This window comes from Bolinopsis microptera, chromosome 11, assembly GCF_026151205.1.
Source record: "Bolinopsis microptera isolate Bmic1 chromosome 11, MBARI_Bmic_1.0, whole genome shotgun sequence".
Classification (NCBI taxonomy): Eukaryota; Metazoa; Ctenophora; class Tentaculata; order Lobata; family Bolinopsidae; genus Bolinopsis; species Bolinopsis microptera.
In genome coordinates this window covers 12,385,048-12,412,220 of record NC_087082.1, presented here as the reverse complement: position 1 = coordinate 12,412,220, position 27,173 = coordinate 12,385,048, and the positions used below count along the sequence as shown (strand labels likewise).

The following is a 27,173-nucleotide window of genomic DNA, read 5'->3' as shown; positions in this document are numbered from 1 at the left end:
GACAGCTTTTGCAGCAGCATTCTGAAGTAACTGGAGCTGATGCAGCAGCTTCTCGCCGATACCAAAGTACAGACCGTTACAGTAATCTAGACATGACACTACTAGACTGTTAACGATGATCTTAATCTGTTTGGAACTCAGTAGAAATCTGATTTTTCTGATATTACGTAATGTATGAAAACATTTCTTCTTGAGATTTACGATCTGTTTATCAAATACCAGCTGATTGTCCATTACTAATCCAAGGTTCTTAACAGTAGGCACAAACATTACCAAAGTGTTAGGAGCTATATCAACGCCATGAAGTTCTATCTCACTGAGCACTTTACTAGGTCCAAAGACTATGAGTTGTGTTTTAGAATCATTCAGTTGCAGGTAGTACTGTGACATCCAATTCTTTATCCTCAAGAAGCAGTTTCTCAGCTGATTGGTTAAGGTTTTGACCTGATCAGAGGGTTTGAAAGATTTCATGATTTGATGATCATCTGCATAACCAATAATGGAGAAACCAGATTCTTTAACACATCTGTACAACGATCTGATATAGATGTTAAAGAGTACCGGGCCTAAAACAGAGCCCTGAGGTACTCCAAATCGGATAGTTATTGTTTCAGAGACAGATTTGCCGAGTCTAGTCCGCTGACAACGTCCTTTAAGGAAGCTGGTGAACCAGCTAAGAGCAGTTCCTCTGATTCCTATTTCTTGCTTCAAGATACGGAGTAACAAAGTATGGTCCACAGTATCAAAGGCAGCACTCAGGTCCAAGAGCATCACCACAGTAGCAGTTTTTTCATCTGCTGCTATTAAGACATCGTTCACTATTTTAATCAAGAGTGTTTCAGTGCTATGGTGTTTTTTGTAAGCAAACTGTTCCTGACAATTAAGGTTATTCCGACTAAGGTGCTCGTTAAGTCTTCTTAAAACTACTCTTTCAATTAGTTTTCCCAGGAATGTAAGGTTTGAGACTGGCCTGTAGTTTTTCAATATATTCGGATCCTGAGAATCATCTTTTATTAGCGGAATTACATCAGCTAGTTTCACACCATCCATACTTCCTGATGACAGCGATTGGTTAACTAGATCAACCCATACATGCAACAGAGAAGTGATATTATCTTTGACAAGATCTTGTGGTAAGACATCATTAGGTGAACAATTAATTCCACTTTCTTTGATTATATCTTCAAGTTCAGAGATACAGGTTGGCTCAAATTCAAAGAGAGGTGTTGCATTAGTGTCAGAACAATCGGGTATTGGGGAGGCTGGTATGTTATCTCGAATCTTTTCAACCTTTTCTGAGAAGAAATTGTTGAAGTCAGAGGCGAGCACTTCAATATCTTCAGTGTAGTCAGGTAGAATTCTGCTTTGTTTACGATCCAATACCTTATTTACGACTTGATAAAGAGTTCTAGTTTTATTCTCCGATTTTTTAATAACAGCTTCCACGAAGTCCTTCTTTTTAGTGTTAGCAAGTGCAGTAGCCTCATGACAAAGATCTTTGTAATGAAGAAAGTGTTCCTCTGATCTATTTTTCTTCTTTTCGGCTAAACGACGTAGTTTTCTCAGATCTCTATAATCCTTGTCAAACCATGGGGCTGTGTCCACCACAGACACTCTTTTGCTAACTAAAGGAGCATACTCATCAAGAAGGTTTGCTATAGAGGCACCAAGAGTCATTACAGAGGTCGAGAACGATCCCGATAAACTAAACTTATCAATAACATCGTTCAATTCACATGAAAAGGCATCCTTGTCTAAGGCCTTAATATCTCTGAATTCAATCGATTTGAAATACTTCTTACCCAAAGTGTTGCTGATGTTACAAATTATAGGAAAGTGATCTGAGCCCAGTGTGTCACTATTGTCAATAAACACATTATTGCAATGAAGATGGTTGTTCAGTGAGAAAGTAAACAACCGGTCAAGACATGCACCCCCAATGTGTGTTGGGCGATCATACTGAGAATGAAAACCATATGATTTAAGTATTTTGAGAGTGTCAGACGCAACCCTATTATTACTATCAAAGTGTATGTTGAGATCTCCAGCTAGAACAATATTGTCACATCGAGTAGAAATATCAGAGAGCAGAATATCCAGTTCCTGAGTGAAAGATGAGGTTAAGGGTCCTGTCCTGTACAATACAACAAATAGAATCTTGTTGGAGGTTGTTTTGACTGTGCCCATTGTGAGTTCAAAGTGTTTAAACACAATTCTACTCTTTTCCATAGAGCAAGTCAAACTTTTCCGGAAGATGAGCGCAGTGCCTCCCCCTCTCGCATCAGACCTGAAGTTATGGTGAAGAGAGTAGCCACGTTCTCTTAAAACAGCTGTGGTCACAGATGAGTTGCTAGTCAGCCACGTCTCACAAACTGCAGCAATATCAATATTCCTGTCCTCTAAAAGGCTTACAAAATATCAGTCTTGTTGTTGAGTGACCTAGGGTTAAAGAGAAGGAGGTTAAAACCTGAGGAATGATTTAACCCAACAATTTGCTTTGATGAAAAGGAATTGTTGATTTGATCCTGTTCTGGTGTTTAACAAAGACAGCACACCTAGGGTCTCCAGTGTGATGATCAGTATCATCGTTTTTAGCTTTGACACAGTTACAGCACTTGAAGACATGATCATCAGATTTTTTTATGCAAAGTCTTGATTCATGATTTCCAGAGCAAAACCCACAAACTTGATCATTATCACAGTCTCCGCTGTGATGCCCATACCCCTTACACTTGAAACACCTAAGAACAAAGATACTGTCATAGACTTTACACATAGACTGATATCCGATATACACTTTGTTTTGTTGTTGAGCAAGAATGGATCTAATAACGTTGCTGACCTTGACAATTGCCTTAAAGATTTGAGCATTGTTTTTGAGAGGTTTTACAGCCAAGATATCGATCAGTTTATCATCAGTAGACGTAGAGGTACATTTAAACAGTGTTGATATTCCAGGATTTTGTTTTACAATCATAGATTTTAATTCCTCTGAAGTGTATTCCTTAGATAATCCTACAATGTGAACAGTCGGTACTCTAGTCGACACTTTCACAACTGGATGATCAGCATCCTTAAGTTTAGCAGTCAAAACATCAACATCATTTTGAGACTTAAGTACCATTCCAGTAGTATTAGATTTCTTCATGTGAAACGTTTTTTGCACTGAGACACCATTTTGTGCACATATCTTTTCAAGTTTTTCAGAGCTGATTAGTTTACCTTTATTGTCCTTTTGTACAGAAACCACTTTAGACAGATTATCTATTCTCTGCTTATCATGCCAAGGATTATATTCTTTGTTAGTATCTGAGATCGACGAAGACTGATATGTAGTTGCACTCTTGTTTTGAAGAGATATAGATAGCATGCTTTTTAGCTCTTTTAGCTCAACTAATAAAGAATTGTTCACTGCATCAATCTTATTGTCCAAAAGAGTGTATTTATCAGACTTGGCTGCAGCATTTTTCTTACCTTTGTTCACCTTACAGTGATCACACACAAATGTAAAGTTACCACTTCTTTCAGCCCAGACACCCTCTTTCTTCGAGGCTCTAAGAAAAGAGTTGTAAAAGGTGGAGGGGCAGATTATCTCTTTCCCACCCTTCTCAGAATCGTCATCTGAATTCAAGCAGACAGCATGGAAATTCCTATTACAATCCCAACATTCCAGTAATTTGTCTCCAGTATGAAGACAGGAAATACATTTATCATCGATAATCAGAGCAAAGTTTGCAGATTGACTTCCCTGAGGTTGAGTACTATCCAGAGATGAAGAGGTTTCCGCAGCAGAGGTCTCCGCAGCAGCAGCAGCGTCTTGTTCAGACATTGGTTCCTCCGTGTTATCTTCACCACTTTTCATATCAGTGGACTTTCCATTGTCATACCTCAAATTATTTGTTATATAGTAGTGTTGAAAGTATTAAAACTGTAAAAATGTATCTAAAATCGAATTTCTAAAGTTTGGGGCCGAACTGTCAAAGAGTCTAAAGAAATTTTCGACTTGTTGAAGCTCCTCTGTATAATATACATTATATCATAAGCTTTTCCAAAAAACCTCGCCCCCAGACTGGCATCATGTGAACAATTTTTTAAATTGATCAAGAACTGCAAGAATTTTGTTGCTTCGTGACAATTTGCTGCAACCTCCAAGTCTGTATTTGTGTGTATAGTGGGCGTCAGGCGTAGTAACATTAAAATCTAACTGCCATTTACCAGTCATTTACCAGTAATTTACCATCCCTCTTACAATAAAAGAGCAACTGCGTCACAAAGCTTCTAAGATGGGTGGTTCACATGGTTATGGCGAGCAGATTTAGTTAATGATAAATATTACAACATAACTTTGTGGCGGAGACCTATTACCAACATTTGCACTATATTAAAGCCCAACTTTATTACAAGGAAATTAGTTAAATAAGCCATGCTATGTGTATGAAGCAAAATTCGTCTTATATGGTAAGACTAGCCGACTAGGGTGGATAGTCAACAGGCAGTTTATTTATGGTCAAGCTAATAGCATCCCCTAGTGTATAGCTCTGAAAATAAAGCAAACAAGCTCTGTAAGTATTTAGACTGTTATGCGTTGTGTAAGTAACTTACCGATATTAGCAGGTAAGCTCTGTAAGTAGTTCTGGGTAAGTGTGAGGTGGGTCATGGAGACACAGTTACATATCTCGTCTGGGATGTGTTCCACTTGGTTATCTGAGAGGTCCAGTATTTCCAGTCTCCGCAGTTCCCCAATCTCCTGAAAATTAATTATAGGTCAGAGGAGGGGGAGAGGAAACTTTTTATAGACGTCTCACGAATTCAGTTAAATTTGTGTGAAAAATGTGGCAAACAGCGCCAATTAACAGCATTTAAAAATGTGAATTTTAGGGCTTCGTGATAATTTGTAGTTAATTATTTTTACAACACCAGACGGCAAGAGTTTTTTATATGTCTAACAAACGTTTAGGACAAATAGTGTGTATTTTTCGCTTGATTGCTTACAGGGAATTACAGTAAAAGTCATCTTGGCATAATTACACATACAAAAGTGCAGTGAATTCCTGAGCATATAAAGTTGGATCCTATAAAAGTTTAAAACTATGTTCATTAAACCAAGTTTAATATTAAGGTTTGTAGACGTTCGGACAAGCTGTTAAAATGCTGACATACAAAGCTTCTTAAGATAAAATATTCAGGTTGATTTTGTAACAACCTAACTGGTGAGGATTTAACATACCGTGGACACGAGATGGTTTGATGAAAGTGCAAATGATTTCGTTTTGAGGATATCTATGACTTTTATAGGTTCTCCGCTCTCTATTTTAAAATTAAGAATTGGAACGTTTGAATTCCATATTTGAACTGGAAGTGATGTAAAATACCGACAACTACTATACTATAGTACCGGTAGTAGCACTACCGACTATAATACAGCTGTTCTACGTACTTCACAACTAAAATATCTACCACTTCATTTATTAATAATAATAATAAATTGAAATTTAATAACACCGCTTTTAAGATAAATCTTATACTCAGCAGTGTTTGAACTAGTCATCCCAGAAAATATCATGAATACTGAGCTAAAAAATAACATATGCTTGAAAATATATCGTCAATACTAAAGCCCGAAAATGGTACTTAAATATATTATGCAAATATCGAATTCCAAATATGACCACAATAGTTATCGATAAAGTTTTTCAAGTTCATCTGGAGACATTTTGAAAAGGTAAGTTTTTAGAAAAGCTTTAAAACATTCCAGAGATTGAGCAGAGGTGATGGTAACAGGCAGACGATTGTAGATCTTTGGAGCCACTACAGAGAAGCTACGCTCACCAAACTTTGAATTACAAGAAGGAACAATAAGCTTCAATGAGTGACCATGATGAGCATACTTGAACATGTATTATGAGCATACTTGAACATGTATTACTTAATTTGGATTTGAAAATGTCAATAAATAATTACGTTGTGATGATGCCGACAAGAAATCTTGAAAACAAAATACGACGAAAAAAATGTTAAACTACAACATCATGATTTGGGGAACACGTGATACCCATAAAAGGGCATAAAAGGGCACAGGTGGATCGGACTGGACTACGTGCTGTCGGCTTTTACAACAATAGAAAGTGAGAACATAACACTGACGACAGCTTCAAACATTACGTCATATCTATATACCTCCCTCCTCATATCACACCTTTACTGATACTCCTACTTTACACTCTTTGGTAACCTACATTTTCTAAAGTATTTGTTACACTCTCTGACAACAACATGTACACAGATTACACAGTACTACTATACAAATATTTCCCAAATTACACAGCTGACTGCAGTAATTATGTGTGCTAAATTAAACCAGTCAAATGTAACTTGATCGATCACGTGACATTTGATAGATCACGTGACATTTGATAGATCACGCGACTACTCTTTTGGTTAGTATATTATTCATATCATGACCGCACACACTGTTATCTATACTGACTACTGAACGATGACGTTCTGATATTTACAAATGATATCTTCATTTAAGTGAAGGAGGATTTCTGTACATTCTTGTGATCTCCAGCTGTCATTAAAGAGTGACCAGTGAGATCTTCTGTATATCTCCGTGAGCTTCTTGTGAATACTACAATACTATTAGCAAAATGTATTTATAAGAGTTATAAAGCTCGTAAATGAACGATCCATTAATAGTACTTAAAACTGTCTACAGTACTCAATAAATCTATTTATATTCAACATAAATACAACTGTTTTGTCGTGTTGTACAGAGCGCTCTAACTTTACGTGATTGGTATTTGCTATCATCATGTGAAAAGTTTAGTTTGCCGGTTGTATAATATGAATAAGAGGTATATTAATAGGTCTACTAAATCATCAAGGAGTCTGGGTCTAACAGAGGTGAAGTTTAGCGCGCACATTATTAACAATACAATATGTTGACAAGTAAAATTGCACGGGAAGTAATACTTCCCAGTTCCCACGTTTGAACATTATGCAATAATTACTGTATTGTTACATGCAATTATGAGAACACTGTTATAGTATATTTGTCAGAGCACTGCAGTGATTGATTTTGTGTTTTATAAATGATGTTTCAAGTAGAGTTAGCTACGATGATGTTTGTAGAGTTGGCTACGAAGGTATTGACTATATTTTAGGGAATCTAATTGGTTACATATGAATTCTGAAGTTACAGTGAAGAGCTGGAATCTTCAAATAATGACACAAGAATTGCAAACTTCACATCAACTTATGTCTATGATAAAACAAACTGGGGAAAATACAGCAAACTAACGTTTCACTCAATATTTTTCATCAGTGCCAATAATGTCAAAGTTTAACTTCTTGTCCTCCCGTCAATATAAAAAGTCACACTCCTAACAGATTGTATCAAGAGAGTGTTAATAATGCAATGTTCACACTCAAAATAATGTTAAACATGGCCTAGCCTCCATGTAACTTTAAGTCGACCTTTTATCAAATACAGATCGTATCTATATTTTATGTAGTGCTTTTTCAAAAGGAAATAATATAATGATTATTAGATTGGTTCTAAAAGCCACAAAATCCACCTAGGAATTTGAATATAAACTCCATGCGAGTTAAGACGCAATTTGTAAGTGAAAACCACAATATTTGACCAAACCTACTGATAAAGATATCCAATCTGGGTTGGCAAATTGCCAGGCTGTCGTCATGGTGAGAATTTCATAAAAACCATTAAAACATTTACACTTTTTTCGGTTCAAGGTTTTGGTTATTTAGTTAATTGAACGAAATATGGATAGTCGTTATCAGGAAATTAATATGATGTGCGTCGGAAAATGTTGATGACTATCTCTAGGTTAAATCACTAACATCATCACAGAGCTAGGAGGACTTATCCTAAAGAGTTCCGAGGACATACAATTACAATAAGTTTCTTCCAGTAGTGTGATCACCTTACGCCCAATGTAAGGTAATTATACTGTAATTAACTTGTAATTAACTACCAATTATCACCTTCGTGATCAAGGACTTTTGGCTCTATATGTAATCTTCAAAAGGGAGATCACTCATCACTTCAATGATTCTGATAATTAACTCGTAACTGAGAAGCAGTTCAACATAGTGAACTGTAAATAAATAAATAAATAATAATACATCTATTACTACACCAGACTTATTCTGATTTAAAGACGATTGCCCGTTAATAACATATAATATATAGATAACAATATAATATAAAAATCATAACATTGTGACCCGCGTGTTGTACAATGTAGCACGCGGTTATTACTCATGAAGGACATGACATTTGGTGACGTTATGTCGCCGTCTGTGAACCCTTACACTTTCTATCATACAATACTAATCTGGAGCGTTAAGCAGTGTTATGGTTTTATTCTGGTTAGGTAAGTCGTCATATTATGACGTATATGACGTCATACCTGACCAGAAAATCATAAAATATTATGTACAAAATATATCACTTCATCTGGAGATGCTTGGTATTTGAAATTTAATTAAAACTGTTCATTTTAGTCATACTGTGTACGCTGTGAGATGAAATTGTAATTTTAATGCTGATAAATATCATACTTATTTAGTTGACAGTGAAGACCAGAAGTGCTGAATAAAACTTAGCTTTATTCAGAATTAGTTAACGTTTTAATAATGATGTTCAATGTAGAGTAAAAAGAAATACCTGTACTAGCTTCCAGAATCCAGTATTATTTAAATTGTACAGCGTGAGATTTCTTCGCACCGCTAATGACAAATAATGTAAACTATCCGAATTTTAGCAGTACAATTTTGTACATCATGTGAGCTCTAATTCAATCAAATTAACGACAATTTGTGTGCGCCGAACACTGTTTTCATTCCTGAAATATTTGAGTTCCACTCGTCTCAAATTACAAGATACTTATCACATACAAAATAGCTGTAATTCTGGGATACGCCGGAAGTTTTAGTGGTACAATTTACGTAATCAATATCACACTCACGGGGTAAATCTAATCTCAGCTTAAAATGTATACATTATTAAATTAGCTCGCAAATGTATTATTACATTACAGTACATATTATATTTATTATTCAATTAACGAAATGGTACGAATATATATCCGCATATTATTATTACATACATAATTGTAATAGCTCACAACATCAAAGGTGACACAGTGATGTACGATGCACTTGAGCACAGTAAAATATCCCAGAACCGTTCATTTAAACCGACACAGCAAAGGATAAACTATGAGTTTAGAGGCTAACGATTAGTACGGAGCAAGCCCGATATAAATCACAATATATTGTGATATTACTGGACAAACATGTACGATGTATCGTGAAGCCTGCACGCACTCTCGTCTTAGTACTATGAGTAGCAAGTAACAAGGACCCATCAACAGTTACTGGGTAGCTACCCTTATTATCATTACGATATACGATGATCTGTGCACTGTGCTGTTATACGCGCACGCGTGTGTGTGTGTGTGTGTGTGTGTGTGTGTGTGTGTGTGTGTGTGTGTGTGTGTGTGTGTGTGTGTGTGTGTGTGTGTGTGTGTGTGTGTGTGTGTGTGTGTGTGTGTGTTACACTAACTCGTATCTAGCTGTGTACCAGTACTGGCTACTGTACCAGTACTGGCTACTGTACTAGTACTGGCTACTGTACCAGTACTGGCTACTGTACCAGTACTGGCTAATGAGTTTATAGGATAAAACTCACATTTGGGTGGAAATAGCACTGAACTTACTGTTACTGAAGGGTAACGTATACTTATTGTCACCAGATATATTACTAACCGAGGGTATCCGTTTGAGAGAGTTACAGTCCAGCCACAGTTCCTCCAGATTGGCCAGGTGTGTGATGTTCTGTGGTAATGATTCCAGGTGGTTACCTCCCAGGTCCAGGAACTCTAGTCTCGTCAGGGCGCCTATCGTCCTAGAGTTTAAACGTGTAAATAGTTCAAATAACTGATCACAAACAAGAGCAAATATGTTTTCAAATAATATGCTACCATGTTTTCATGTCCGATAAGGTTTAAGATATGATCTAGAACTAGATATTTCATTACAAAAAGAGGCTGTGATGTATAAAAAGTAAACTGTCCACTTACTGAGGAATACTCTCGAGCATGTTTTCCCTAAGATCAAGCTGTACTAGTTTGTTCAGGTTTCCAATCGCTGATGGTAACTCCACTATATTCGTGTCGTTGAGGGCAAGTGAAGTCAGACATTTCACTTGAAGTAATCCGTTCGGTACCCTGTTCAATTACATTTTTACTTAATACTTACGGGGAATTAATTTTTATTAATTAATATTCTTACTGACTCTATAAGGAGGTAACAAACAGAAATATCAAATATTTACATACGATAATTTGAGGAAATTTTGAAACAAACAAATATCAACTTACGCATCAACAGGATTGTTTCCAAGATCTATAACTTGCAAATTTTTGCAGAACTTGATGTTTTCTGGTAATCCTTGTATGCCTGATTGAAATGATTCGTTTATTAGCAAAAATGTGGGTTAATTGTAAAAGCAGTATTGTACTGCCGTTATGGGTCAAGACAAATTTACGCAACTATGACTCAGCTAATATAAATGCTATATAATTAAATGGCTGATCAGTATCTAATATTGTCATTTTTAGAACTGGGAAACTAATATTTACCGTTATTATTGACATCAAGTTCATTAAGATGTGTTAGATTTCCAATGTCATTGGGAATATAGCACAAATCGTTATCTTTCAATATTAACCGTTTTAAACGCTTAAGATTGAAAAATGGCTTAGGGAGTTCTTTTATCTGAAATGAGTTTCAATGAACGAACACATTTTCTTCAATATGTACAATATACATCAGTTGTTCAAAAAGTACATAATATTATTAACATTTAAAAGAAAAAGAAACAAACAACATTAAGAATTGCTGGAGCACTCCATTTATCCCAAAACAGGTCAGTTAACAAATTAAATAAACTAAGACAGAATGTTTTTGTAACGTTAAATCTATCTTAATACCTGATTATTTTTTAGGATGAGTTCTTCAAGAGAGCGGGAATATCTGTAGATGTCACTGGGAACAGCAAGTAGACTGCTGTTGCTTCTGTCTATGCTGTCAGTTCGACCAACGCCACATTGGCATAGAAAAAGTTTAAAAAGTTTCATTCTTTACACCATTGTCCTCAACAAGTGGTTACATTTGCCTTGAACTGTGTAATAATATGTTATTTTTATCATATATAATTTGCATTGTAATAAATAGAATGACATGGCCCCACCTTGAGGACCTAATAAGCTAGAAATATATAGCCATTAAGAAATCAGGCTGGCTTGTACCAAATTTGAAATGTAGGAAATGTGAAATTAATAAAGAAGCTGAAACAGGGTTGCAGCTACTCTCTGTGCCACCAATAATTGAACTATCAAATGGCACAATAGAGTGGAAGACTAGATGTCAGTACAAGTCTTCTGTTAGAAAGAGTATTCGCAGACTAGATGTAAGGGTACTTTACCCATAAGGCCAGTCCAACAGTGACATGAGCATCTCACAGATTCACCTAGGACACGATAATAACGAAAAACTTGAATATAATCAAAGAGTTCTGGATGTTCAATGAAACAAGAAATCAATGAAAAAAAATTTAATTTTAGCACATTTTACAGAATCAACAAATTATAACAATGAAAATATAATGCTCATTTAGTGTATATGACTTTCTGTCCTTAACTGCTAATTGGATTGTAAACGGACAAGCAACTAACAGGGCAAGGAATGTGCGGGCCTGGAAGCTTTTGTACACACCGAAAAGCCACCATCACCCCACTAGTTTTCAGTACAGCAGGAGGAATTGCACAATGACCAAAGGCATTTCAATTCTTAAAGCACCTGACAGAAAATCATCCATTGGAGAAGTTTAAGAAAAAGTACTTAGTACTCTGTAACCTGCTACTATGGGCATGGGCAGGAACCGAGAGTGCCCTTTTTCCCACGGTTTGTTGAATATTGTCGTTCCCTGTCATTTCCTGTCTGTTCTTGTCATTTCTTGTCATTCCTTGTCATTCCTTGTCATTCCTTGTCATTCCTTGTCATTTCCTGTCATTTTCTGTCATTACCTGCTCATATTGTCACATCTTGTCGTAAAATTGTCATTGGGCACTCTCGGTTCTTGCCCTACTATGTGCGATTTGGACCTGAACGTGATAAACACTCCCTAGATCAGAGATGCTCAAGGGATGTTTGTTCAGTTAAGGCTTGGACTGTTTGTTGCAGTGGGCACTTACATTGTGTATAATCATCTTTATGACGACTACGTGTTAGGTTATCAGGTTTTTACTCAACTTTTTTAAACACAAATCTTGATGGGCTGGTGGATTTGGGGAAACCAGTGCTTTGAACTACTCAAGGATGTATCATAGTCTCTGTTGAGTTACCTCTTACAGATATTAAGTATCATCCTCCCAGTCAATCTGTCAAGATTAAACTAGACGATAAATCAATCACTTACAACCTTCCCCAAACTTACATTTTTAAAAATATATAAAATTATTCAAACAATATACACATAATATAGCAATGACCCTATATAAAATCAACCCTTTAAGAATTCAAAAAATTCCCTTAACAATTAAAAATTACCCTTGGCCTTGTGGCTCCAAGTTAAGATCTAGACTGTTTATATCAACAATGTTTTTTCTCGCACCTCTGTCTCCACGGAGAGAAATCACTGGAAAAACTTACATTTTTATAAACATAGGAAAACAAAAATCTATTATTTACTTTCAATCGCTAACATTAAACAAAAAGTAAACTTAAAAGCTTTCTACCTCAAATAGCAATGCTATATCCCATACAACGTATTTAAATAATTAGGAAGACTATAGGGCTTCTCACACTTGGTGGTACAACAAGATACAGCACAGGGGTAGGTCATTCCCAGCGTTGGGATGGCCTGCTGGTGTTTATCTCCTTTTTCACAATCCACAATTCATAATTCAACAGATTTGTCAGTACACTCAAATATAATTCATAAAATAAATATAAATTTTCCCTTCAAATTTGTATTTAACTGAAGGATGCCTTTATAAGATCCATGATATTATATCATCATTTAACTCCAGGCTATTATGTTCATAAAGCTTCGGCGGAATGACAGACTGAGCACCGCCCAGTCGACAAATGGTGAATACGCCGAATTATAGTCTAATTTCTTGATTTGAATAAATTTATTAACCATTATTACCCAAGTAAATTATTTACAAAAAAGTAATTTGTTGTTATTATATATAAAATATATACATAGACCTCCTGAATGAGCTCCCGTTTAGTGACATCATTAAAGAAGACGAAGTCCATTTGCTTAAAGAATGTCCTGTCTACAAGGAGATCAGACAAAGAAACAGCACAGACCTTCACAACATACTCACAAATAGTCAATTCAGTAAATTATTTCATGAGGATTACATTTTGGAGACCAGAAATTTTGTTTATAATCTATTTCGTGAAAGATTTCCTAAAAGTAAGCTATGACTTAGTATCCTTATTTCGTGCAAACTTTTAAACCTTTTAATTATTTATTTAAGATATTATGTTCTTTTTATTGTTCGGTTGAATAACTTTTATTTAACTGATTGGGATCTGACACATGTAATTTTGTAATGATCTTTCTAATTTCTAATTTCTAATTTCTAATTTCTAATTTCTAATTTCTAATTTCTAATTTCTAATTTCTAATTTCTAATTTCTAATTTCTATACAGGGTGGGCCAAAAGTCAGTGGGCATACGTTGGCCTTAATAGCTCCGCCGTGTTTTAAATTTGAGGGCTGTTGCTTTGTAGATGGCATACTGTACTTACTGGTTCGAGGATTCCGTCGTCAAAATTTGAAAATTCGAATACTTTAGACCACGCCCATTCAATATTAAAACACCTATATTGTATTCTTTTAACATACTGAACGCCTAATTTTATTTGAATTGGTTTTGATCGACGATGTCAATCCGTCGAGATCGTTGCTATGCGAAGCAGGAATGCTAGTTCGCGCGGCGCGTCAAAGCGGCGAAGTCTTCCAAGTTTTACACATTTAAATTATCAGAGGCTTTCGCGCCACTGTGGGCGCGCTACTGCAAGCGCAAAGGCGCGGCTCTGGATAAACCAAATCTGGGGCCCTTTTAGGAAAATCTTTTTTATTTTTTAATGTAACAGTTGTCAATAAATGTTTCTAAAAATGATCAATAAGGGTGAAAATATTTTATTGTTGCTCTAATTAGAGCCCCCGCACTTGCAGTTATAGCACGCGCTTGTGGCTTATGAAACATGCGCGTCACACAGTACTCGAAAACTCATGTGCTATGGCTATGTGAATTTTAATTGTATGAAAAGATTATTTTGCAATAAATTAGTAAAGCTTTAAATTTAAAGGTCATGAATGATACACAAATTTTGAAAATCCGAGTAAATTTAATTTTAACGTGCACCTTGACATGCGTTGCATGCCACTTTTCGCGCGCGAAGCGCGCGCCGCCGAAGGCTAATAAAACTTGGCTAATAAAACTTTTAACAGGTGATTGCTTTAATTGACGATGTCAATTCATGGCAGCTCGGCACAGTAGTGCATCTTGCCGATCTAGCCGTGAGAAGCCTTATTAAGTGCGCGGCGCGGCACAGTAACGCATCGCGCTACAAGTGATTGCTCTAACTAAAGCCCTCTCGCTTGCAGTAGCGCGCGTTGTGAAACAAGCGCGTCACGCAGTACGCGTATACACATGGCTATGTGAAAACAGGTGATACTCGTAAAATATCTTGGTAGATTCTAAATCTTCAAAGAAAACTATAGTTTTTTGCTGCTGATAATGGATCTTTACAAGATTATGAATATAAATATAAAATCATTTAACCACTGTTATGTATGCTTTACGTGTATATAAAAATAGTTTGGACATCGAATAGAAAATCCTGCTAAAAACGATAATGGATAATTCTCAAATTTTTGTTTATGTTTCATCATATTAAATTTTACATTGATAATATTATATCGAATCGTATAGTTCAGTTGTGCTGATCATTGCACATAAATTCAGTTTTTAATTTTTTGATTTAACTTTCCGGTTTTTAACCGAATCAATATGTATCTTTTCAATGAACTTTTTTTGCAGTAATCTTTCTTTTACTATGCTATGTTACTTCTCTGACTCTCCGAAAGGGTACTTTGTCATATGGTGTGAGTGTGCTACATCGAAACTGAGATACCCCTGAAATAATTTTAACTTTACAATATCAATATTGAATTATTTGCAAAAAAATTATTTGCATTAAAAAAAATATAGGAATATAGTACTTTATTTCATGAGGTGCATAGCTGAAAGTTAAATTATAATTGTAGCGCGATGCGTTACTGTGCCGCGCCGCGCACTCAATAATGCTTCTCACAGCGCCTCTCTAGATCGGCGAGATGCGCTACTGTGCCGCGCCGAGCTGAGATGAATTGACATCGTCAATTAAAATTATAACTATTTAATATAAAAGTTTGGAGTTTAACAAACAAAAGCATTCAGCTAGATTGACTTCCAAATTGAACCTGTTTGTTTTCAATGAAAACTTCAATGTTAAGAAGATTCATCTGACGAGCAGTCTCAATGGTATCCACTCCTGTAAAGTCGGTCATCAGTAGGTTTATCGTTCTGTTACTGAAACAATAGTCCTTGGTACTGAGATGTGGATAAAATGTTATTGCATAACTTATTATTAAACAGGATCGTACACAAAATCGATTAATAAATTAATACCTTTAAAAAAAAATAATAAAAAAAGGGGGGACCCCCAACCCATGTAGCTGAGACACCTCACAGCAAGTATACCAAAGTGGCTCTTTGCTAAATTTTAAATTTTAAGTCATAGAGCAATCTTCTCAATTTTAAAATTTTTAAGAATTATATTTTACCCTAACTATGATGTGGTGGCATTTCATACTTAACTAAATTTCAACTTTGAAAGTAAATAGATTATTAGTGACAACAAAATTATAGTTTAAGACATCCATTCTGCATTGTGTTTCCAATATTAGAATTTATGATATGTATTGATTGAATAATTGGTAATAAATTTAACTTTTGTTTTATTAAACTTTTGTTTTATTTCTTGCTTGTGAACGGTGTGTCAACTACCCGCCGAAGCGGTGGGTTGGGAGTCCCCCCTGGGATCATTTCGTCCGTAAAATTATATACAACATAAAATAGTACAGTAAAATATCAAAATTTACATAAACAAATCTAGGAGACTTCAAAGCTCATCTTCTGGGGGATGAGGTTGAAGAAGATGTCATGCAGTTCAAGATGCTGGGCCGTTGATCTTCCTCTGATTCCTCTTAGTGCAATGAGTGTACTTCTTAACAGATCAAATCTGAATCGTGTTCTGATATGATTTTTGACTTGGCTCTTGGCTTCTTTTTTGTGGTCAGCTATCATCTCAGAGACACGATCTACAAATACAGTGCATAGCGGTCCCATACCTCCAGAGGTTGTGAAGACTAGAGGGACAAAGGATCCTTTCTCTGACTGAAGTTTTTTTTGAAAACAAATTTAAATTTTGGTATTTATTAATAACAATCAAAACATATCATATCATGAAAATAAAGCCGCGCGTTGGTTGACTGCCTCAGTAAGGTGAATAATTTAAGCTTGAAGGTGCCCTGCGCATTTACAGAACCTTATGCGGCGATCACATATTCACGAGGACCTGTGAGCGCCAAAATTAATTTAAAGTTTCTAGAAATCATACATCACTACGAGTTACTCATGCTTTTGGATTATAAGAGTGCGGATTGTCAGGTATTTCATTCATTCATACTTAATCGGTTTAAAGCTGTATAATTAGAACTCACTATTGTTTAAACTACGAAAGCAGAACGTAGATAATGGACAATATACCAACGACAATACCAAGGACCCGAGTGCCGCATTGACTTTTCCGGATCCGTTTTTACCGAAGGCTTATCCACCAGTTACTCATGCTGCATGTATAGTCTGATAATATTTTGTCTTATCTCTAGCAAGCATTCTGTAAATTGAAGTGTCGTATTTATTATAGAAGAGCCAGCCAACCTCCGCATTATAATCTTTTGTGTGCCAAGTTCGTTTATAAAATCTAATCATATAATAAGATTGATCCAATAGTCTAAGATGAACGGTATATCATAGCTCATCGTTATTAAAATCCGAATGGATGAATTAATCAAGTAATGTTCCCTTTCAACACAACTAAACAACAAACAAATGCCTGCTCACCAGTGGTGACGCAGTCGTAGGGGTATGCAGTTGGTTCAGATAACTCTCACCCCGACGACAGCGTCGAGAAATTATCAAATTATGCATTTGCGCCATACTGGACACATTTTATATTTCATATTTTGTGGTTTGTAGAAATTAGTGTCATCTACAGTATAGCTTAACTGGCGAGCAAGCATCGTCCCACTCGGCCGGGACGAAAATACCGAGTACAATCACAGAAAGTTAACCAAAAGATAAAAATAAGAGCTCGGATATCAACAAAAATCACACGCTCCAGACGACGGGGGAAGAGAGGAAAGGAAGTAAGCTGCTGGGCTCAACAAATTTTGATAATTGTAAACAAATTACGTACTCTCTCTTCATACAAGTACTCTCTCTTCATACAAATCTTTCTTTTCTTTCTCGTGATCTTTATAGATCTTATCTAGCGTCTTAAATGTGTTTGTGTCACAGTTAGGATGTGTGACCCTAATGTCAAAGAATGTTCTTTCAAAGGGTGCATACAATCCGACAGCTGCAACATCAAGACGGGCTTCATCCTGAGTGTCGGTCTTTCTTGAGAAGGAGCTTGGTTGGACTGTCAGGAGTGCTGGTTCTATCCTTACGTCTTTACACTTTGCTTCTCAGAGGAAGAAAGCAGCAGTATCTCTAATAGCGTTGTGGCGCATGCTAACGTATCCGCCTATTTTACAGTCAAGGGCGTGGTAGATACTGTTAACATTTCCACAAGCACATTTAGAGGGCACTCCTTGGATCTTCCAACCATACCTTAAGCGTATGCTGTCTTGGAACTCCTGCCTGTTCAGAACATAGTTGAGGTCTTTCAGTGGTAGTGTCGAAAGCCATGTTGAGGCTCCCTTCTCTCTTGCTTGGTCTAAGTGGTTCTTTAGTTGATAATCTGATTCTTTGTGGAGCACCTTGAACCTTTGGGAGAGAAACTCCTCATTCTGTTTCCTCAGTTCTTCTTTCTTTTCTTTTATCTTGCCCATGTCCAGCTTGGTGATATCCGGGTCTTGTTGGTTGATCAGACTCACGTGGTCTTTAGTTACCGCTACTGAGTAAGCATATTCACGGGATGTTATTCTGACAGGATTGATGATGCCTAGCCCGCCACATCGAACAGGAAGTTCGAGGATATCTCTCTCGTGCTGGTTGACTGGACGACCGAGGAGGGCTGGAATGAGCACATGCATGATCTTACTCTCCAGTGGGGCAAAGTACTCTGCAATGTCAGGTATTGTCCTTAATGCGGTAATCTTAATCGATAAACATTTTCTCACTTTGCTATGTCTTTAATTTCATTACGTTCACAAAAGTTATTTACTTATTTTAATACTACTCATTACAAACAAAGTTATATCCAGCAAAAAATGTCCTATAACTACATACAAGTTGTGCTGTAAGTAATGAGTTAACTGAATGTTGACCCCAACAGTTTCTCTACACTCCTCAGCTGAGTCTGTCAAACAGATTCCCATCTCTGTGCCTGGATCATACCAATCTGAAACAGAAATGTGATGTTAGGATTGTACAAAAAATTCCTGAACGCACTATAGCATCAACAAACATCTTGTACACTTGGCATTGATATCAAATATGAAAATACTTTTAGTCAAGGGTCCGTTAAAACCTGAAATGATGGGTAACCAAGGGAAGCTTTGCATGAGCTCCTGGTTCTTGGAATTATTGAAGTAATTTATTGAACCCGTTTTCAGGTCACATGTATAGTAAATGTGATGATGTAGCTGCCACCAAGTTGCCAGATGTTTGTGTGGCCGGATGAACTTTCTCATCTCTCTGAGATTTTTGATAAGTTATTTTGAAGTTACTGGCTGCTGTTAGTGTTGGTACTATAATATTTATGGATCTGAATCTTAAGTTAATCTTTTCCAGTCTCTGGAGTTCAGGATTCAAGTATAAAAATGTCCTGTTAAAGGAGTATATCCTCTAATACAAGACCACAAACCGTAATGTGTATTTGATTCTCTTGATGTGAAACCAGAGATCTGTGTTAATGTAGAAGAAAACATTTCGTTTCATGACCAAAGCAGATAACACCAGAGGATCGGTGTGATAGTTTAGTCTCCTGATATGTAATTCATCTCATTATATATACTTATGTAAATATGTCAAGAAATTCTCTTTAAATTCCCATTTTAATTTGACACTTGAATTAAAATTTTGTTCCTCAATTAATCATAGTTTATCTCCCAACCTGATGCCAATAGTATCTCTGACCAGCTCCACTATTGCCTGAGTTAGTAACATTCTATGTGCCTCACTGTCAACACTGAAGTCTACTATCCGTATCATCAGAATTTCATGCTGGTTCTTATCCAAAAATCTGGGAATAAAAAATGGATGTATGTTATATAACAACTACTATAATATATTTAAAAATTCAGTAAAAATAAATCAGCACATCTGTCAGTGTCACTAAAAAAATATGTTTCTTACTATAAACTATTCAATACGACTTCATAGTACTTACTGTGCTATTTCTGTAAGGACAGACTCTAGTTTCACTCCATAAGCGCACAAACCTGCACAGTGTGTTACAACTGCATTATCCTTCACTCTGTTGAGTGAAAAGGATGATGATTTTATCAAAGTTGTGTATTGTTAATTGATTTTCACAGAAAGTTAGGGTTTGGCTGTAAAATGGATTTCGGTCAAGTAGTAATGACATATTGCCATTGATCAAATAATATTTCTCCTGCGGTTCGGTTACCCACACCAGTGCAGAAGATTCAGTATAATAAATTTTGTTGTTCCATGGTTGTCTGACTGATCGTATAAGTAATTAAACAACTTATATTTACAAAAAGACCAAATATGATCAGTTAAATTAACCTTGACCCAGCAGCCTGTCTATACGCCACATCAATGTCCAGGGATCTGACTCCCAGTTCCAGCTGCTGAGTAATGGTAAGTTTCTGGTTCTGATGTCTACAGTCTGGTACAGGCATGTTCAAGAAACTCAGTTTCAGATCATCTCTAGCTGCACTGTTGTGTGTTCCTGGGAAGTTGGTTTATCAATTAAGCAAATTCATGCAGTAATTTGGCCTTCACGTTAAGCTGTGAGGATTACGTGTTCAGAGCATAATATTATTTAGAATAACAAAATGGCTACCAGATTGATATTAAGTTAAGCTGACAGTTTTAAAACCATTGCGAGATTTTCCATCAGTTTACAAAATAATCTTATTATCGTGGGGAACCGCAACATCAATAAAACTATTCAAAAAAGATCACTTGATCTACATCAGGGAAACCAACCAATTTCTCAAACTCTAACAAGGTTATTAAGAGGTAAAGTAAGCTGAGACCTGTGTAATTCACCTGGGAATGTAAGCTGAGAGATTCTCAGCCAGCAAGCTCGTTTATCCGTAATATTATTTACAGGGGGACACGTGTCTGAGAATTCATTTCTTAATGCTAAGACGAATCTAGCTAAATCCTCCTGAGCGTTCACATGGTGGAAGATATGAAGGAATAGGAGGAAAATCATGTGGTTTTGAGATCTGGAGGATTTCTGATATTGTAGGTTTTCAAATTACCTTACCACGTTGTTTGGTATCACATAATAATGATAAAGAATAGGACAAGCTAAAAAACTAAGACTAGCAGAGAATTCTGAACTTATTTAATTGATACAAATATTTTTATTAAGAAAGGCTGGATCCGGGGAAATCTATGGGAAGTTGCAGGAGGAAGAGTGGCAAATGGAATGAGGAGAAATCAATTAATGCTTGGATGCCGAATGTTAATACTAAGAGATAAAAAGCTAAAGCAACATGAAAATTGGCATTAGATTTAAAAACTTTCAAATAACATCGTCATCAACTGAAACTAACGGCTGATTGTAGTGTACAATTAGGTACAATGTGTCTTTGTCCGTAAATGTACTGTATTTGTATTTTACGTATGATGGTAAATTTCCTTGTATACAAAATACTAATGTCATTTGGAAAGGTTTGCCTGATTGACCGAATAGTGGTTGGCATTAAAATCATCTTAGAAACATTACTCTATAAGCATATTCTACGAATTTCACACTGAGTGAGTACCAAATTGCATTAATATTAAATTATTATTCTGGTAATCTTGTTTTGCTCTTATGAGTGGGTCAATCATTTATTTTTAATTGTAGTTGACGAAATGAGAGTCTCCACTCAGTGTGTTAAAACATAATTCTTTGTCGACGTTTCGGCTACATGCCTTTGTCATAAACAGGACGTACTGAAAACTTACATAGCTGCAAAGATACAATTTTAAAATAATCTATTAATATTACGAAATATAACAACAACAAATAACATCTCGAAACCCAACATTCAACAACGATCACAAATTTTTTCCAAAAGAAACATAAAATATAACGGCTAAAAGAATCCACACCGCAACAAGTCGTGAACAATTCCTCATAGTACTACAAACATTTTACCAAGATAGCTCCTTCATAAAACTGAGTAATCAAAAATTATCTAGGTTAATAAGTTCAATATTACATTAACTTCCAAGTATATTTTATCCAATCACCTTCATTTACGGACTCAGACAATTGAGTATTTAAATAATTGAAAACCCAGAAATAAATAAATTTTCAGTACGTCCTGTTTATGACAAAGGCATGTAGCCGAAACGTCGACAAAGAATTATGTTTTAACACACTGAGTGGAGACTCTCATTTCGTCAACTACAATTAAAAATAAATTATTATTCTACTAATTTTATAACCAATAGTGAAAATAAATTATAGAATCCCGGTAATTCAATCTATTGAGTTTCGGTCTCATTTTGAGCATATAATGGCAACTTTATTCAAACGTTAACGTACGTTTAAATGATACTTGAAAGGTACGAATAAATAGGGCTACAAATTTCGAATACAAAATACAATAACACAATGTTTAACGTTGAGTACACTGCTTTGGTGTAGTAAATTTAAATAAATGTTATTTGAAAGCTTCTGAACAAAGAATCTGCCTCGTTTAAATAGCCCACTTTTAATTTCGCAAGGCAGCCTCTCAGTATAAGTGCACCAGGCACCTAAGTGTATCTGATAAATTAACGATTACGAGCAGGAACCCGTCTAACCCTAAAGTGGTATCAAGAGACTACAATAATTGTCGCGATTTTGACACCACTTAGGGGGCCAAATTTCTTATTCCTTGGCCAATTTTGTATTTCTTCATACTAGTCAAAAGGCAATAAAAATATTCAACTCAGCCGAAAAATGTTCGATGGTATATCTCTCACGGTCTTCGCGAAAAGTTCTGTTAAAGTTGATGTCGTGGTGTCAGTAAAATGGTAACATATATATCATCTCATCGTCTGGCTTTATAAATAGTAACATGGTCCATGTCACCCAAAATGACATACGTGTACGTGGCCATGTTTAGAGAAATTTTATCCTCTAAATAAGATACGTTCGCTTTAACTATGGTTTTGACAAGCAACTTGTTGGTATACAAAACAGTGTAAATTAAAGAAAGACGATCTTGGCTGAAGCCTGAAACAAGATTCCCTTCAGATTTGCGAACATGATTTAAAGCTAAATAAATAATCAAATTACCTGGCATGATCATTTTTATCTTAAAGTTTGATATCAAATTTCGGAGGGTTTACGGTGTGTATTAAAAGGAATTTGTTTGTAATTAGTGAAACTAACAAAGGTTTCACGTACAGCTATGGAGCAAAGTTCTGAAAGTTTAGAATGCGCTGGAATGTACTGTAAACCATATTAATTATTAATTAACAGCTTACGATTAATTAAACCACCTCCCAGGAGTAGAACATATAATACTAAAAAAGTGTAATATTTCTTAACGTTGTGTTTTGGTGATTTTTTATGTTATTCTCATTTTTGAAGTTGGATTAAGAGCCAAGCAATATTCCAAGGAAGAGCCGTCAATGGCTTAATCGGCACTTTAAAAGACTGTTTGCCTGGACCAGTGTGATTCCATATCACATAATATGCTGATTATACTGATTGAGGGTCTCCAAAAAAAATTAGTTTTTTTGCTATTTTTCAACAATAACGTTTGTTGCCACTTATAAATCCGCTTGGGACTTTTTCCGACTGCATTTCCGAGAATAGAGATTATTTCAAATCATACTAAAATTGTTATTCAATATTCTATTAAATTAGTGAATAAAACTATTGTTTAATTTAAAAATATAATTTAACTTCTTAATCAATTAAATGTTAATATCTAACACTCATATCCAAACGCACTCCAATTCACATTCCAATGATATTTTACTGCATCTTCTGCAACTGGCTTCCAAGTGACATTAGGCAGATAAGCAGTAGGTACTTGGCCCATGAGGTGGATCCTGAATCCCTTCTTGTTTGTGAAGAAAACTGAAGAAGTCCCAACCAAATAATCGTGGTGAGCTGCCCCTTCCACAGTAGTTGTTATGACTGGAACATCAACAAAGTTGCAGGCTGACATGTCCACGTCTATCCAGACTTTGCCCGCTCTATCGTCATTCCATTTTGTTGTATCCCTTCCAGTTGTTCCGACGCAAGTGAATGCGCAAGGTTCTGGTCCTAGTTGTCCATTTGACTTTATAATCTTCAAGCCACTCTGGAAGGAAAGATCCAACAGCAGAAGGATATAGAACAGACGAAACAAATTCATGTTATTGCTAAGGCCCAAGAGTTAAATGATAAAATTTAAAAATATTGTAAGTGATGTTTTCTGTAGGGATCTGTACCGCTTATAAAGGGCAGCAGGTGTTAACAAGATCATTAAAGTTTGCGAACTTCTTATTGTTTTGTTTCATAAACATTAGACAGTAATAACAGCTCTGAAAGGAAAGTGAGGAAACACCTTCTTTTGATATGGCTACTAATTCGATTATTACATAATATAACCCAGAGAGACGGTTCACCTGCTGTTCCATTCATTGTTTAATATTAACCATATGGTCAAAGTAACAACTTCGACTCTTAATATTAATGTATTTCCGTTATTAGTAAGACTGCACTATGTCTGAGATAACAGAATCTTATCCAAGTTGTGACGTGGACAATGAAGAGTCAAGTAAGTTTGGTGCAATGTTTTTCTTTAACAGATGTAAAATACAGCAACGGTTATTTCGACATTACCAAAACTAACTAATAAAAGAACAGAATTATTAAATATCATCGAATACATTTTTCTGCTCAATAGCCGAACTTTTTTTGATTGATGGCCGGCTTTTAGTCTACCGGTTTATGTTTTTTTCGAATCGACTTACATAAAATAAAATATTAAAATAATTAAAAACCATTCTGTCTACCCTGTGGGGCACGGTACTATGGGTATTGCTGATACTTGTAAAATCCACAGCGTACAGTTACCAGACCTACAAGACAGAACCACCAGTCGGGGAGGAAATATTGACTAAGTTTGAAAACAGGAGTGCTCTTGCGCAGGACCTAAACTTACTCTCAGGTATAACTTGTCATGGAACATAATAATTGAGTTATTCAATCACATAATAGATTGAACTGTTATAACACAATATAAGTAACTTGAAATTATAACATTTATCCGAATAATGTTAGAAATATGTATAATTACAGAGTCGATTCAGCTTGCTTGCTAGTGCTTGGTTTGCTGTCCAAATCGTTATTAATACCTTGACTGCCTGCACCAGCATTTGTTGTGGATAGCTGAAATTGATTTCGAGAATCTCTTTTGAAAGATCGAATGTTTGTTAACATGGATGAAGTCCTGATGATTGAACTTGAAACTTTGCTCAAAATCGTCCCTATATAATCATCATACAGCATGGGATTGATGACCGAATTAATGGGCAAGATGATGACAGAAAACACTGCATACCACTTTGTTGAATTAAGGACTCCAGCTGAGTGTAAAATGCAGATAACAATGAAGGGAACCCAGCATATAAAATCAGTTGCAATGATAACTGAAATTTTGGTGTTCATCCTTTGGTTTCTTTTCTGGACCTGTTTGTCTTTACGCTGCACAACACTTGAGGAGGATTTCTTTGAGATTGCTCCGATAAAAAGATATGAGACTGAGATAAAGACAAAGCAGACAAAGTTGATTGTGATTATACTCCAAGAGAAGATCCTTTGAGGATCATCAGGATCAACAAAGTACTTGAAAAGACACACACCATCGTTTCCATAGAACTCAACTTGCCTACTTTGTTTTGTGAAATCTTTGTATTTCAGATCGTGAGAAAACATATCATTTGTCATTATTTTGATTCTTTTCCAGCTTAATGTATACTTTTTCATTCTACCGTAGTATGCTTCAAGCATTTCAACAAGTATCTGTTTGTCTGGAAGTCCACCAAAAAGTTTCAGTTCAGGATCGTACCGTATTCCGTTGACAAAGAAGTTCTCCAATTTTGGAATAAGCGGGACGGTTGAGATGGTTATTGCTGCAACTATGATAAAGAATTCGGCAACCAATACCTTGATGCATAGCTTGGTATTGAGAGGTCTTGAACCGATCATTGGAAACATGATGCCTACCAGCCGAAAAATGCTTAATCCGGTCATGGCGAAGAGTGACAGCTGAGACCCTGCCGTGCTTATAATTCCAAGCACTGAGCATTCCAAACTGGTAAGCCATTCTGTTTGAGATTTGCAATACGACTTGCTGTGAATCGTATCTGCGATGGAAACAAACAAAAGGTACACTCCGATTAATAGATCACCAAAACTTACCAAAAGTATCAAAGATCGATTGATAAGAGCAACAAGGACTTTAGACTCTCTTGATATCCATAGACTTCGTATGATGATAATGAGATTTGCAATGACTGCTAGCATGCCACTTGTCCATGAGAAAATCTTTAGAAAGTTATCATCTAATATCTGGACAGAGCATTCATCGTTGCACTCATCAGAAATGTCCAGACAGTCTATTTTACCATCACACTTCTTTGATTTTGGGATATAATGACGATTGATTTTGCTATAATCTAAATTACTGTCTTTGCATCTGAAGTGGTTAGTACAAAGATCCTCATCTGAGCCATCACCACAATCATCAACTAAGTCGCAAACTTGGCTGTAAGAAATACACTTTTTCTTGTTACTGCAGACAAAATGATCATTCACGTAAATTCCTTGGCGAGTTTTTGTAAAAAATGATAGATATTTATTGTTTGTTAGAGTTCCGACCCTACTTTTATGCTGTCCTGGACATGACTCGTAAGTAGGAGGGGTTGTTAATGGACATTTAGAATTCAGACACCTACCTGTACAACTGTGGTAGAGATATATTTCGCCGAACATATGGTCACAATTTGTCATTTGATAAGGCAGTGCCAGTGATGTCTTCGTCGTAACCCCGAAAAAGTTGTGATCCGGAAATATGTATCGGCTTAAGATACAGTTGTTGTTTCCGAGAGAGTTGACAGATTCTAAGCCTTTCATACAAAATGAGAAATACTTTGTTATTCCATCTTGATATGTTGAAAGTTTTGTGTTCATTTGAAGAGCAAAGCCCCTTGATCTCTCGCAAATATCGTTTTCCCTTCCACAAGTATTAACTCCATCACATAGCTTGTCATACTCTATAATCCCTGACTCACCATCACGGCAGAGAAACACATTTTCACATTCACGGGAGTCTTTCTTACTTTCAACAAATCTTTCTGTTGGACCAAGCCCACATGTTGGCCACCCATCTACCTCATCACTCCCATCCAAACAATCATCAATACCATCTTTCAGCCAAGACAGAGGTATGTGAAGTTCTCCTTCCATCCCACCCCTGCGAACACATCTTTCTTTGGTCTTCATCGAGCAAATAAAGTTATTCTCGTCACTTCCATCCGCACAGTCCTTGACCTCATCACAAAGTTTGTGCTTGTGAACTGAGCATGTTTGAGAAGTAGAATAGCA

At 36.0% G+C, this 27,173-nt stretch overlaps 3 protein-coding genes across 4 annotated transcripts in view; 1 reads left to right on the top strand and 2 right to left on the bottom strand.

Moving 5' to 3' along the window:
• LOC134823454 (leucine-rich repeat-containing protein 1-like) overlaps positions 1–11,217 on the bottom strand; it is a 36,121-nt gene extending 24,904 nt beyond the window's left edge. The window contains exons 1-6 of the mRNA XM_063834917.1: positions 11,025–11,217; positions 10,674–10,809; positions 10,413–10,491; positions 10,113–10,259; positions 9,799–9,937; positions 4,603–4,747 (exon numbers count right to left, since the gene is read on the bottom strand). Of these exons, the coding sequence (XP_063690987.1) occupies positions 4,603–4,747; positions 9,799–9,937; positions 10,113–10,259; positions 10,413–10,491; positions 10,674–10,809; positions 11,025–11,171 (793 nt within the window). The 5' untranslated portion in view covers positions 11,172–11,217. The remainder of the gene's footprint in view (positions 1–4,602; positions 4,748–9,798; positions 9,938–10,112; positions 10,260–10,412; positions 10,492–10,673; positions 10,810–11,024) is intronic.
• Positions 11,218–14,934: 3,717 nt separating this feature from the next.
• LOC134823641 (uncharacterized) lies at positions 14,935–23,937 on the bottom strand. The gene is made up of 10 exons (XM_063835176.1): positions 23,557–23,937; positions 20,630–20,822; positions 20,141–20,306; positions 19,779–19,865; positions 19,503–19,631; positions 19,254–19,373; positions 18,918–19,084; positions 18,677–18,788; positions 15,580–15,688; positions 14,935–15,253 (listed from the first exon to the last, which is right to left on the bottom strand). Exons 1-10 carry the CDS (start codon positions 23,935–23,937, stop codon positions 15,182–15,184), a joined length of 1,536 nt encoding a protein of 511 aa, XP_063691246.1. The 3' UTR covers positions 14,935–15,181.
• A 309-nt stretch (positions 23,938–24,246) lies between these two features.
• Positions 24,247–27,173, top strand: part of LOC134823459 (serine-enriched protein-like) — a 45,828-nt gene continuing 42,901 nt past the window's right edge. For both annotated transcript variants that reach the window (XM_063834924.1, XM_063834923.1), the window contains exons 1-2: positions 24,247–24,342; positions 24,631–24,735. In XM_063834924.1, the coding sequence (XP_063690994.1) occupies positions 24,288–24,342; positions 24,631–24,735 (160 nt within the window). In that variant the 5' untranslated portion in view covers positions 24,247–24,287. The remainder of the gene's footprint in view (positions 24,343–24,630; positions 24,736–27,173) is intronic.